A 12,981-nucleotide genomic window follows, 5' to 3' on the forward strand; every position below is an offset into this window, starting at 1 on the left:
CGTCCCAGCCCACGCAGCTGTCACCTGTTCCTGACGGTCACATGTGACCTTAATTTTCCAGCTATGGCCCTCAGAAGACTGTGATCGCCCTGAGGACAGTGTGGCCTGATGTGTGCTCCCTCCTAAGGTCCCACGCTGTGCTGGGCCCACGGTGGACTCCCCAGCAGAGAGCCCCAGACCCTGTCCTGGGTATCTTTTCTAAAGTACATGTGTGGGGTATTTTGGGGGGTGGGGAGGTTAAGGAAGCCTAAGCCCCTGAGCACTTTATCTCATTGTCTGAAAATGCCTGACTTTCTCTACTCTGTTTTTTGGGTTTTTTTTTTTTTTTTAGTTTTTAAAAAAATGAGCACATTTAGATTTCGTGCCCTCATCTCATTTATTCCTCATAACCCAGTGAAGTCTTTATGAGCACGGACAGGGCACAGAGTAAGTCAAACGAACTGAATGAATTTAATCCCCTCCGAAGATGCAGAGCTGAGCTCAGAGTGGTTCACTCTCCCGGGCAAGATGCCCAGGAAGTAGCACAGACGAAGCCCGAGCCCGGTTCCCCCTCACCCCGTGTCCTCAAAGGGGCCTGCAGGCCCTGTGGTCCAAGGCCATTTGCAGGAGTGTCTCCGGGGGGCACGGTAGCCAGTGAGTGTACGTTCCCCACTCAGGACTCCCCGCGCCGCACCCCCATCCGGGGACCCCTCTCCAGCCTGCCATGGCCAGAGCCCGCCCCTCCTCCCTCCGTGAAACTCACAGAGGATGATGAGCGACACCACGAGGGCGATGAGGAGGAGGATACATCCGATGAGTGGCAGCCGCTTCTGGCCCTCCTGCCAGGTGAACTTGGGCAAGCTGACACCTAGGGACAGGGCAGGAGCAGGGGAGGGTAAGGCTGTTGAGAGGGGTCCGGTGGAGCGGAGGAGGGAGAAGGAAGCAGGCTGGCCTGGGAGGGCCCCGTTAGGACCCCTGCACTCCAGAATGTGACACCACCTCACCCGGTACCTGCAGCTCCCTTTCACTGAGCACCTACTACGGGCCAGCCAGGCATTCGCAAGCGTTCTCTCATGTAATTCTCAAGGCACCCGTGTGAGCTGCGCGTTATCAGGCTCATTTTAGAGGCGGGGGAACTGGGGTTCACAAAAAGGTAAAGAACTTGCTCAAGGTTACTTGGCTAGTGAATGGCAGAGCAGGGATTCAAATGAAGTGTGTCCGATTCTAGAGGCCACGACCCGAGGGTCCCTCACCAGCCCTTGAGGAGGGCAAGACTGTGAAAGGGACCCCAAATATGGATAATTCTCTGGGCCAGTCTGTATTGTGGTGGTGGGGACAGGCCGAAGTCTAGGATAGCAGGAGGGCAGCGTAAGGATGGGCAGGAACACTGTTCTGTTAGGGGCAGAGCCAGCCCCAAGGCCCACCTGGCCGCTGTGACTTCCATCCAGCACCTGAACCACAGAAGCCAGTTTGGAGAGTTGGGGTGTGAGAGCGCCTACCTGGTCAGAATCTCTCCCTTTCCTCCTCTACCACAGATGGACCCGTGATCAGGACCCTGCTCTAGGGCAGACCCTGGCCTCCCGGCAGACCCACGGGGCAGCCTGAGGAAAGAACCCCAGTCTCTAACCGGGCTCTCTAACCCCAGCTCTCCAAATCTGTCCTCTGACCCAGGCTGCCCGGCCCCCAAAGTTACAGCTGCTTCGTTGGACCTGGTTTCTTCTCCCCTACCCCGCTGGCCACAATTTTCCACGGTCTCGGGCTTGCACGGGATGGCTCCTTTCGGCCCCTACCTCCCCGGGCCCCCCCTGCCCACGCCTGACTGTTCCCCCCTCCTCCCCACCCATCGACTCCTTCCCTGTGCTCTTGCCTTCCCCGCAGCGTCCCCCTTACCTGGGCTCTCCCTGGTGGCTGGGGCCGACCTGGCAGGAGATGCCCGGATGGGCACGGCCCCCACTGGTGTTGCTCTAACAAGGTACACTCTCGTCGGAGAGGAGGCCGTGGAGGCTGACCTGGCGGACGATGACCTGCCGGATGCTGACCTGGAAGGGGATGCCCGGGCTGGGGATGCCCGGGCTGGAGACGTCCGTGCGGGGGAAGCATTCTGAAAACAGAATGAAGGGCACCCCTCAGGCTACTCCCCTGAGAAGCTACTCCCCAGCTGTCAGCCCTGCTAAGCCAGCAGATAAATGCCCCAGGGCAAGTGGCCAGGGGTTGAGCAACTCCCCGCCCCCCCACCACCACCACCCCCCGGCAGGGAAGCATCTGAGAAGAAGAGTGTCTCAGGATGGAGTGCAAGTTCAAAAAGCCTACTCTCCCCAGCTCCCTACACCCCTCTCCCATCACGGGAATCTACAGAGCGGGCAGAGGGCCGTGGGCCATCCGCTTGGGGCTTGGGGGCCCTTGCTTTGGCTACCTGGGTATAGGGACCCTCGCTCTGAGAGTCGCTCAGGGAGGTGTGGTCCCCGGTGGGGGAAGTAATCACTCTTTCGGCCCCTCTTCACTTCTCTCACCCCACACCCTGCCCCTGTCTTTTGTGGGCCCCAGATTGAGAAAACCACGTTCTTACTACGAGCTGTCATTGAAGAGTGGGGAAAGCACTCACTCGAGGAAAAACCCTGGCCTGCCTTGTAGCCCACCATTCTCAGTGACCCCAGAATTCTCTTTCACTTATGCACCTGCACCCACACGCACTCGCGTGGGCGCACATGTACCGATTCACCAGCGCGTCAGGGAAACGGGAGAGGCAAAGCCAGAAGAAGGTACGGGCTGGGGTAGGAGTCCATCCCTCTTGCACAAGATCCTCAACCCTACGCAGCTGCCGCTGGAGTCGTCTGCTCTAACGGACGGGGACAGAGGACTTCCCGTGCTCTCAGAGCTTTAGATGTATTCACTCACTTCACCCTCACAACAGCCCCGTCACCCCCATTTTGCACAAGGGAAACAGAAGCAGAGACACTAAGCAATGTGATCATGCCGTCATAGCTGGCGAGTGGCAGGGCCAGAGGGGGAGTCCAGAGAGTCAGGCTCGGTGGCCAACCCGACCACGAGGCTCTCCTGCCTCTCTGAGGAGGGACGAGGGTGACAGTGCAGCAGCTGGTCTTAGGAGGCCATCCGTGAATGTGGGGCCTGTTCCTTCCTGGAAAGCGGAGCCTCTGGGGTGCTCTAAATCTAAGAGGGAGCGGGTGGGCAGTCCTGCAGGGCCCCCGGTCCCTGTCACCTCCCTCAGGCCCCTTGTACCGTCTCTGCCTCTTAAGCCCCCTCCGGAAGTCCCCAGGGGCAGCAGGGGGAGCTGGGAATTGACCTGGCGCAGGGTCCGCACCTGCCCCTCGTCCCAAGTTCTGCTGAGCACTGACTGGTCTGCTCAGGAAGGCAGCCCAGGAGAAGGAGTGGAAGGGGGCGGGGGGCGGGGGGCACAGTCGGCAGGGCTGTGTGGAGGGGACAGGCTTGGGACCGCTGGGACCTGTTTGCAACCCTCACCTGCCACCATGCTTAACATCTGTCATTAGTAAGCAAACCAGTTAAGAAAAAGTCCTCCTCCTTAGCACATCGGCCCAAGGCAACACCATCATCTCCACACGCGGGGGCTTCTTGTTTTCCTTTTTTAAAACTCCCTTCTCTAAGAGTCAGAGGTAATTGGTTTGGTCACTTCCTCATTGTTCTCGAGGCTGCGAGATGAATTCAAGAAGGAATCTCCAGTCCCTGACCACACTCGGGCTTCCCTCGGGCAGGGACCAGGAGCCATTATCCCAGGGAGTTACTGGGGTTAATTAATGGATGTGGGTAAATACACGTGGACCCAGGTGGCCCCGCCAGCTGAGCAGGGACACACTTGTATGTGTTCCGGGACCCGAAGATGGGCTGCAGCCGACACCGCTGAACCAGAGCTCGGATTCAGACGCTAGACTTCCATAAAATGAAGACAGGTGAGCCCCTAGACGCTCCAAGGGGAACAGGACTTGGGGTGGGGGGAGGGGGCAAGGAGAGGCGCTGAGGATGTGTTGAAAACACAGCATGCGTCAGCTGACAGCCGTTGGCTTCGGAGGCAGGCAGACCCGGGTCTCGATCCTACAGCCAGCAGCGTGACTTCGGGCAAGCCACTGAACCTTTCTTTCTCTTAGTCTGTAGGATAGGACTAATGATGCTGAGGATTCAGTGAGATAAAATAGAAAATGTCTTGCCTGCATCTGGCACATGGGGGCTGGGCAGGAAATGACCATTTCTCTCTGCCTTCGCCTTGGCCCACACAGCACCCACCTGGATGAACGTCAACCGCCACGAGGCACGACCAAAGGGCCGAAAGGTGGCGGGAGCTCATCTTAGGGAGATAAAGGCCAGACGAAGGCCCTCCTAAGACCCAGACTGTTTAGAGCCCCGTGCCTCCCACCAGTGGTGACCTAAGCCTTAGCACCTGCCCGGGACCCTGGCACTGGGCAGCTCATCTGGCCTGCCAGGCTTCCTTCCCTGCTGTGCTCACACAATAAGCCTTCCCTACCCTTGGGGGCCAATTTCCATTACGTGAGACAATAAAATAATTAGGTCACAATGTAAAGCACTTTACAATCTACAAAAAGCTTTCATGTCTGTGAGCTCGTGAGGTCCTCACTCCATCGTCCCCCGAGAGTTTGGTGTTTTTAGAAGCCCATTTGACAGATAAGGAAACCAACGCCCAGAGCTCAGACTGGCCAGAATCACACAGTCGGGATTCTGCCCCAAGCCTGCATATGTCTGACCTCCCCTGCCTTCTCGAGTCAGTAGCAAGAGCCCCGGCACAGTCTTCTCCCTGCACCTGTATACAGGGCACTCATTCTGCATTTGTGACATGGCCTGAGAACTGGGAGCTGGGCCCTTGCGGGGCTGGGAGCACCATGGGGAGCCTGGAGGTGGGGCTGGTGGTTCCACAGGGATCTCAGTCTTGTGGACCTTCTTTCTGGCAGGAATCACGGGTGGGTGCTGCACTTGCCAGGACCTGGGGGAGCCAGGGGACAGGAGAGACAGTCTGCCAGTCATCAAGCACTCCCCACGCCAGCAAGTGACTCCGGGCCAGTGACTTAACCTCTTTGTACTTCAGATTCCGTATTTGTAAGGTGAGCCAATGACCCTGCTTCACAGCGTTGTTTGTTATAGACGCCATATGGAAAGTAAGGACTTGGGGACCATCAGCTGTGACAGTGGGTGTCTGTTTGTTGAAGACAACGGACTTGAAATAGAAAAATGTGTGCTCAAATATGACTGCATCCATTCCCGAACGGGCTGCCTTGGGCAAGTAAGTGAATACTTCAGTCTATCTCCACACGGGTAAGATGGGACCGATCTCGCCTCCTTCCCCCAGATCACCGCAGGATACACATGAAAGAACCTGGTCTATAAATGTGTGGCACACCACAACAAATGTGGCAGCCTGTTAGGAACTTAACTGGATCCCATCTCAACCTCATCAAAGCTCTTTACAGCTGACAGTGTGAGCCCCATTTAACAGATCTTGAAACCGCGGTCCGGAGAGGTTAAGAAGATGCCCAAACTCACATCTCAGGTAAGTGACAGGGCTGGGGTCCCGGCCAGACCTACTAAGAGCAGGTAGAGTCTGGACCCAGAGTATCACGAGTGTCCCCAGGGACTTCCTTCCCTTCCTTGAGGCTTACGGTGTGCAAAAAGCTTCCACACTCATTATTTCATGTGATTCTCACAGGGCCTTGCTAGCAAACCGGGCAGGAACCACGATCCCCAGTTAATACGTGAGGAAACTGGGTGCAGGGGACTAGAGAGCATGCCCAAAGCCGCTGAACTGATTGGTGGGCTTGCAGGGACTTATCATAAGCCTCTGATTCTCATTCAAGAGTTCAGGTTGTCCCCACCTGAACAGGACCCCGGGGCCCTGGTCCCGGTACCACATCACCATGGCAGGAACAGCAGGTGGAGGCCCAGAGGGGGATGATGGGAAGGCTAGGGGGAGGGAATGAGACCAGAGGGGTAGCTGGCGGCTGGGGTGGGCAGGCACAGCGGGAAGCCTGGGGCAGCCAGAAAGGCAACGGGGGGACCTCCCGAGCCTTGCTCAACCTTCTCCCCAACGTTCCACCTGCCCGCTAGGTCCCAGCGTGCCCACCCACGGCCTTGGCGCACAGGAAGCAGCCAGAAGAGCCCCTGAGCAGGCAAGCGAGGGTCTAGGCAGGAGACTCCCATGGGTCCCTCTTCTCGGAGTCCAGAGAGAGCTGGGGCATGTAAAATGGGACTAATCTTGGGCTCGGTACCCAAGGGGGTGAGTAGTCCCCGGCCAGACTCTAAAGCCGCCGACTCTGAGCCTCAACCCAGCACAAAGTCTGCCCAGGGCTGGGGACTGACAGGGCAATATCCAAGAAAGAGCTGGGGGTCCTGGGAGTCCTGGCCTCCGTAGAGCAAGCCCTCTGGCGCCAGAGCCGGGGGGAGGCACGTACAGAGTCTCGGGCCCCGAAGACCAGGGCAAGAGAAGAGGCCTGAGCCCCAGCCCCACAGGAGAGCTCCCATGTGGGGAACGTGAACCCCAGCAGGGACAGCAGGGTGGAAAGACAGTCCCAAGACCCGAGGAAAGCAGCCTCCACAGGGAGGCCGTCCGCTCTACCTCCCTGACTCCGAACCTCAACCCGGACCATCACAGGAGGCTGGGAAGAGGCCTCCAGGGGCCACTGGAATAGAAGATTCCACCGCCATCCTTCTTTACCCATTTCACGGCCTGCCGCCCCACCCTGCTGGAAGTTCTTCCTGCTGTCTAACCTGCGACAGCAGCAACTCATTTCCTTTCCTCAGTTCCTGGAGAGCAACTGCTGGCATCCAGCCTCCCTCCTGGTGGCCTGGCCTCACCCTCAGAGCAGATGCCTCGAGTAGGTGGGGGAGAGGGAGAGAGGAGCCTTCTTGCCCAAAGTCCCAAGATACAAGGGGCTGAGCTGGGACCAGAACCGGCCCAATCCTGGCCTTTGCCAGTGAGCAGAAGACCCAGAATGGAACGCAGATGGCCGACTCCAGGCTCTCCCCAGCCCGCACGCAGGGCAGATGGACGGGGCGCAGCCAGAGCGTGGCCGACTCTGGACCGTTTCCCTGGCTGAGCACCCAGCCGCTCTTCCCTGGCCCTGCCTCTCCCCGCCCTCCTCCCCCTAGGGTGCTCTCTGAGGTGAGCCCCTGGGGGAATACAGCCGTGAGCCCTCACTGTATCACAGACCAGGCCTATACCCCAGGCTGTCGCCCGCCGCCACCACCTGCCTGGGCCTCTGCAGTCCCCAGGGGTCCCTACTCACAACAGACCCCTGGGGGTCTATACCACAGATTCCAGCGGCAGATTCCCCACCCCAGGTATGGTTTCTGGTGGCAGTCTCTGTCCCGTGGGCCCTGACCTGGTGGGGGATGGCAGTGAGTGAACAAGAGCCCGAGCGGTCCCGCCTTTGACCTCTCTGGGTCTCCTGCAGGCCCAGCCGGCAACGCCAGGGAGGAGAGCCTAGGAAAGGGTTCCCTCGAGACCCGAAGAATGTCCACCTGGGCGGCAGGCAGCAACGATAACATGACTTCGTGACCCAAGGCCGGGTCCGTCAGGGCCCGTTCGAGTCCAGCCCAAGCTGGTGGGGCCTCCCTCCTCTGCCCTGGGCCATCCCTTCATACAGCCTGCATCACCTCACTTGAGAAGGTGATGAAGGCCCAGAAAGGCAATGGGATTCGTCTGAGGTTATACAGCCAGTCAGGGGTGGTGCCGGGACCCGAACCCTAACCTTCTGGCTCCCGTTCTTCGGCTGCTGCACGTCAATGTGCTTTCCCACCGCCCCTCACCAGGCTCCGATGGGGAAGGACTCCTCACCAGACTGAGGCCCCTATGAGAGCTTCTCTCTCGCAGTGAGTCTCAAGCCTGTTCAGAGTGGGAGGCATAGGCAGGCCCCCAGCCTGGCCTAGGCAGGGAGAGATGCCCCCAGTCCCTACGGGAGGCACTAAAAGGTACAAGGAAGCTAAAAGGCCCCCTGGCCTGTTGGGAGGCTGGGGAGCCCCTGGGCCACGGTGGGGGAGGCCTGAACCCATTCTACTGTGGACTGGACTGGACTGAACTGGTCTCCAAGGAACCGGTCTGAACTGGGACGGAGTGGATCATGCTTCTTCCCCATCCTTACTGCTCAACCCAGGCTTCGTTGTTCCTCCAGGTACACAGGGCTCCGTCCCACTGCCCCCTCTCCCTGAACCCGGAGAAATCCCACAAATATAGGCTCCCCTCAGAGCACAGGCAGATTCGCCAGCACCTCCTTCCAAACTGGGGAACCCCTGGCATCACACTGGGCTCCAGACTAAGAAGCCGAGTCGAGGCGTCCCTTGTCCCAGGCCTGGGAGACCCAGGGGAGGCTTGCTCTGCTCCCATATCCACATGACCTGAAGGACAGCGGCATCCCTCTCGGAGTCTCAGCTCCCGATCTAGCAAATGAAGGGAGCAGACGATCAGCTGTTTTCAAGCAGTGTTCCCGGAGCATTAGAGGTTCCGTGGAGATGTCTCAGTGACCATTGTAAGCAGGGAAAGGGCTTGGGGTCCTTCACCCCACTTCAAACAGAGGAGACCCACTTTGCAGTTTGTACAATGGGCCCCACATACGATTTCATTTGAACCAAAGAGGCTGCGGCTACAAAGAACTTGAAAATGACCGGCCTGGGTGAGCATTAAAGTGCCTTCTAATTTACGGTGCCTCATGAAAAAGCCTCGGGGATCCCCGTTAGACCAGAATCAAAACACCTTCTTGTCCATTCATTAGTTTATTCATTCATGCATTTGTTCATTCATCAAGACTTTAAAGAACATCGAGGGCCCGTTACTGCCAAGCAACTAATATTTGATTGCCCAGGGACTGGCGGCCTCAGTTTCCCCCCCTTTCCCTCCCACGCCAATGCTGGGGTGGTGACACAGTTCAGGGCTGGTACTTAACGGAGGCTCTCCGATGGTCCTATCAGAGGAGGCACACTCCACATGGTCCTGCCAAGGTCCTGCCAAAGCCCCGGGTTCCCTCTGCCGGCTTCCCTCACCCCTCCCTGCAGCACCCCGCCTGCCTGGCTGGGCACAGTCCACCCCGCTGTTGCTGTACCAAGAGGAAGCTGTTTTGCCAAAACAACACACTTAAGCTAAGTGGCTATTGTTACATCAGTCGGCCTTCCCGCCCAGCACCCCAACCTGCAGCCCCATACACACACTCCCACACATTCTCGTTCACATTTGCCAAGTCACAGGGACAATGCGGGGGCGGGGGGGGGCAGGTGGGACAGGCCCAGGTGAAAGGCTGTTCAGCACCAATGATAACATGGAACACAGAGGACTCAGGGGAGGGCAGCATACCTAGAAGGGCAAAGAGCAGGTGCCAAGGGTCCGGGGGGAGCCTGCGCTATGGGGTTGATGGCACGGTTGACGGCTCCGGCCTATTGGCCTTCCGTCTTAGGAGCCTGCCCAGCCCCCTGAGGGGAGGGTACCTCATCCTGGACCCGACCTGGGACCACCAGCTGCTCTCGAGTCCACAGCATCTGTGGTCTTGGACTGATTGGCTGAGAACCTGGTCTATTTGAAGAAGACCCGTCTACACTGTCTTATTGTTTTATCAACGGGTCCATTCGGTTTTCTGTAATAAGCATTGCGCTTCTGTAAGCATGAAGAATGTGACACCTTTTGGAAAAAAAACCACAAAACACACACTATTGTTCAAGAACAAATGCACATATCCAGTGTGGTGCACCTCCGACCCCATTCTGTATAATTCCAAAGACCGTCACGGAGCCAGAGAGGGGCCAGAGGGAGGGGGAGGAAGCATTTGTCCAACCCTCTTCTTTGGTAGGTGGAAAACCTGAGGCACGGAGAAGAGATATTTGTACACGTTGTTAGGGGAGTCAGGACTAGCCCCTAGAGGATGATGATACCGAGGAGGAAGCGCCTCCTCTGAAGACAGAGAGGCTGTGAGCCTTCTCTACCTCCTGTCCAAGGTCCCCCTGAAGACCCAATCGACATGCACAGGAACTTCATCAGGCTCACGTCCGTTGGCCATCATCCGCCTCACCACTTCAAGGAGCTGAAGGACAAAAGCCACAACGTCCATCTCCCTGCGGTGAAGCCCTCCGAGAGAAGGCACGGACTTAGCCAACCAGTTTCTCCCAGTCTGCTCCTATTCAACTAATTGATCTGAAATAATCTGCTGCAGGTAAGATTAAGAGCCCCCGGGAGCTCCCCCTGCTCCCCACCTCGAGCTCACTATCTTGGAGGGTCTACCCTAAACAAGGGGGTGACTTCAAGCACCTTAAATGAGGGAAGAGTGGTCCAATTCTTTCATTCCAAAGTAAGCTAGGTCAGGCTCCCACAATGAACAGGGCACCTACAACACCTCTTAACACCTCTTCCATCGGGAAGGAAGAGTCTGTTCTCGCCACTGTGCCCCTCCAGTGACCTTCCATGTTGGTCCCTACCTCTGGAAAGATGAGCGTCATAAGCAGAGGTCACCTCTATGACCCTGCCCGGGGACTGGCCCTACCCTCCTTCAGACAAATCAGCCCTTCCCATCCTCTGTATTTAGGGATCATCAAGGTCAGGCTCCCAGAAAGTCACCAACAAACATGCCCCATGGCTGTAACTGTGGGTTCACCTTCCCCACACCTCAGACAAAACTCCATTCTGCCCTATGCGTCGCCCTTACTGCTCACAAGAGGCTCCAGTGACCCGAGACGCCTGGGACCCAGTCACCTTGGTGAGGTGGAGACAGGAACCAAGGAGAACGGTGCAGAGGTCAAAAGGGAAGCACGGGAAAGAAAAGTCAAGAGGGGGCCGGAAGAATGGCGGAAAAGGTGACAGTGAAAGTTGCAGAAACGTATCTTGGGTTCAGAATGGCCCACAAGTCAACCATAAGCCAGAATGTAGGCTGAGCTGATGCTTCGCAAACCCAGAGCTGCCCCGTCCTTCCCAGAGTCTCCGATTCTACTACGTCGGTAGAAGAGGACGTCGGTAAAGAAAAAAAGAAGGAGGAGAGGAGGAGAAAGCAAGACCTAAGGAGAAATTACAGCACAAGAAGTACGTCCCTCGAGGAAAGAGAGCTGAGGCACAGTGGAACAAAATCTCCGGACGCCTTCACGTGTCTATAACTGGCTTTTCCACAGACGACGTTCTAGCCGCTCTCTACCACCAACAAGAACAGAAGAAGAGGTAAGGAACCTGACTTGTAGCAGAAGGAATTATGGTTAGACATAAGGAAGCCCTTTCCAAGCATGGATGTTATGAAGCCTGAAAGTAACCAAAGGATAATGACAAGTCTCCTTGAAGGTCCCAAATACTCATAGAAAGTCACTTTTTCTAGGATGGCTTAGGAGTCTAGTGAGGGGGTTGGCCAGGATAACGCCGAAATCCAGTTAGAAGGCCAAGGTTCAGTGATTTCTCAAACCAGCAAAAGTGATGATCTAACAGCATTAATGCCCTGGCCAGGGTGCTCCCAGGACACAGAGCAGGAGCCCAAACTTCAGGCACAGCCCGGTGGTGCTTCCTGAGCAGATCCCAAATCCCGTCCGCTCCTCCCAGGGGCCCCTCCTAGAAACCAGGATAAAAGGAGGCCAAACAGTTTCAATCCCAAGTAGCTTCAAATGAGGAAAACCACACTCAATCTGCCCCCAAACCAGAGGCATACAGGTGGCGCCCCACCTACCTCCCAGCCCTGTCCCTGCTTCCTCACCGCCGGGAAGTTCTGGCCCAAGGCCCGGGGACACTCACCCGGCTGCCGTCCCTTTCCATCGTCTCCTGAGGGGTGAGGCTTCCAGATTCAGCTGATGTCCACAGGGAGATCCATGTTGGCCCCTGGCTTCCCCGGCATGTGGGCAAAAGGGGGCTGGCAGGCTGAGGGCCAGCCCCCACCAGATGGGGCGGGGAAGCGGGTTGGGACCTGTGAGGTAATCTCAAGTATAAACAACACCACAGAACTGGCCAGACCTGTCCCTCTCCCCTCCTCCGAGGCCATCCCAGTTACTCAGTGAATACCAAATAGCAAATTCCAGGAGTGTGAAGCTGGCTTTACCTCTGAAACTTCCCCCACAGAGTCAGCTATGAGGAAACAAGGGGTTCCAGGATGCATTCTTTCAGAGGGGGATTCTGAGAGAAAAGGTCCAGGCCCTGTGAAGGCTGTCTTAGTCCTGTCAACCTGAGCCCCTAAAACAGATGCTCCCGGGGCCCTGTGAGGTGTATGACCCTGTTCCTGTAGGGAACGTCCAAGGCCAGGGACCAGAGCCCCACCCAGGACAGGGCAGTGTCAGCCTTCACCTCCAAGGACCATGTGTCCAAAACCCCAAATCAAGGCACCCGGTGCGGCAAAATTTTCATTTGCCGAACTTTTTTTCCGTGAAAACTCTTAGCAAAGAAGTTAAAATCAAACGGCTTCTAATTATGCACATAATGAATCGCCTCTATTGAACACAATAAAACGTTATGAAACAGCACGTCAAAAGCCAATTAAAATAAAACGTAGAAGTATCTGAATGGAAACCGTTCTAAGAAGTAGTGAGCTGACTCACGGTCTCCCAGCTGCGCCCCACGCTGATCTGTCAAAAGAAACAGAGGAAGAGCTGCCTCCCAAGGGGTGCTCAGCACCCCCAAGCCCAGCAGAGCTGCTACTGAGAAGTTTCAGGTAGGCTTTGGGAAGAACTTCCGTGGCTGAGCATCTGGGGGCACGAAGGTCCTGGAACTGCAGACTTTTTACAGACTGAAGGAAGCCCAGGGACCATCCAGGGATTCGAGCTGCTGGTTTTACAGATGGAGAGACAGCCGGAGAGGCTGAGGGATCTGCACAACTCCCATCTAACAAACAGCAGCGGCAATAACAACAAGGTGCTGGCGACCCCGCCGAATGCTTTACATACAGTAACGTGGGTAATGCATCTTTACAACAATGCGACTCACCCATCCTCCACTCAGTTACCCGACAAACATTTCGGTGCCTCTTAGGAGCCTGGCACTGCGCTGGGGGCTGCGGACGTGGAGAACAGAGCGGGCAAATACCCCGC

The 12,981-nt window shown here is 56.8% G+C and overlaps 1 protein-coding gene across 1 annotated transcript in view; it reads right to left on the reverse strand.

The window, feature by feature from the left end:
* The window catches only part of TMPRSS13 (transmembrane serine protease 13), a 28,347-nt gene extending 16,628 nt beyond the window's left edge, over positions 1 to 11,719 (reverse strand). The window contains exons 1-3 of the mRNA XM_047071326.1: positions 11,699 to 11,719; positions 1,870 to 2,080; positions 743 to 847 (exon numbers count right to left, since the gene is read on the reverse strand). Coding sequence (XP_046927282.1) covers positions 743 to 847; positions 1,870 to 2,080; positions 11,699 to 11,719 — 337 coding nt within the window. The remainder of the gene's footprint in view (positions 1 to 742; positions 848 to 1,869; positions 2,081 to 11,698) is intronic.
* Between the last annotated feature and the right edge of the window lie 1,262 nt (positions 11,720 to 12,981).

The sequence above is a fragment of the Lynx rufus genome, unplaced genomic scaffold (genome assembly GCF_022079265.1).
Source record: "Lynx rufus isolate CCGP_SWC_20201006 ecotype Redwood Valley unplaced genomic scaffold, mLynRuf1.p SCAF_9, whole genome shotgun sequence".
In the NCBI taxonomy this organism is placed as follows: domain Eukaryota; kingdom Metazoa; phylum Chordata; class Mammalia; order Carnivora; family Felidae; genus Lynx; species Lynx rufus.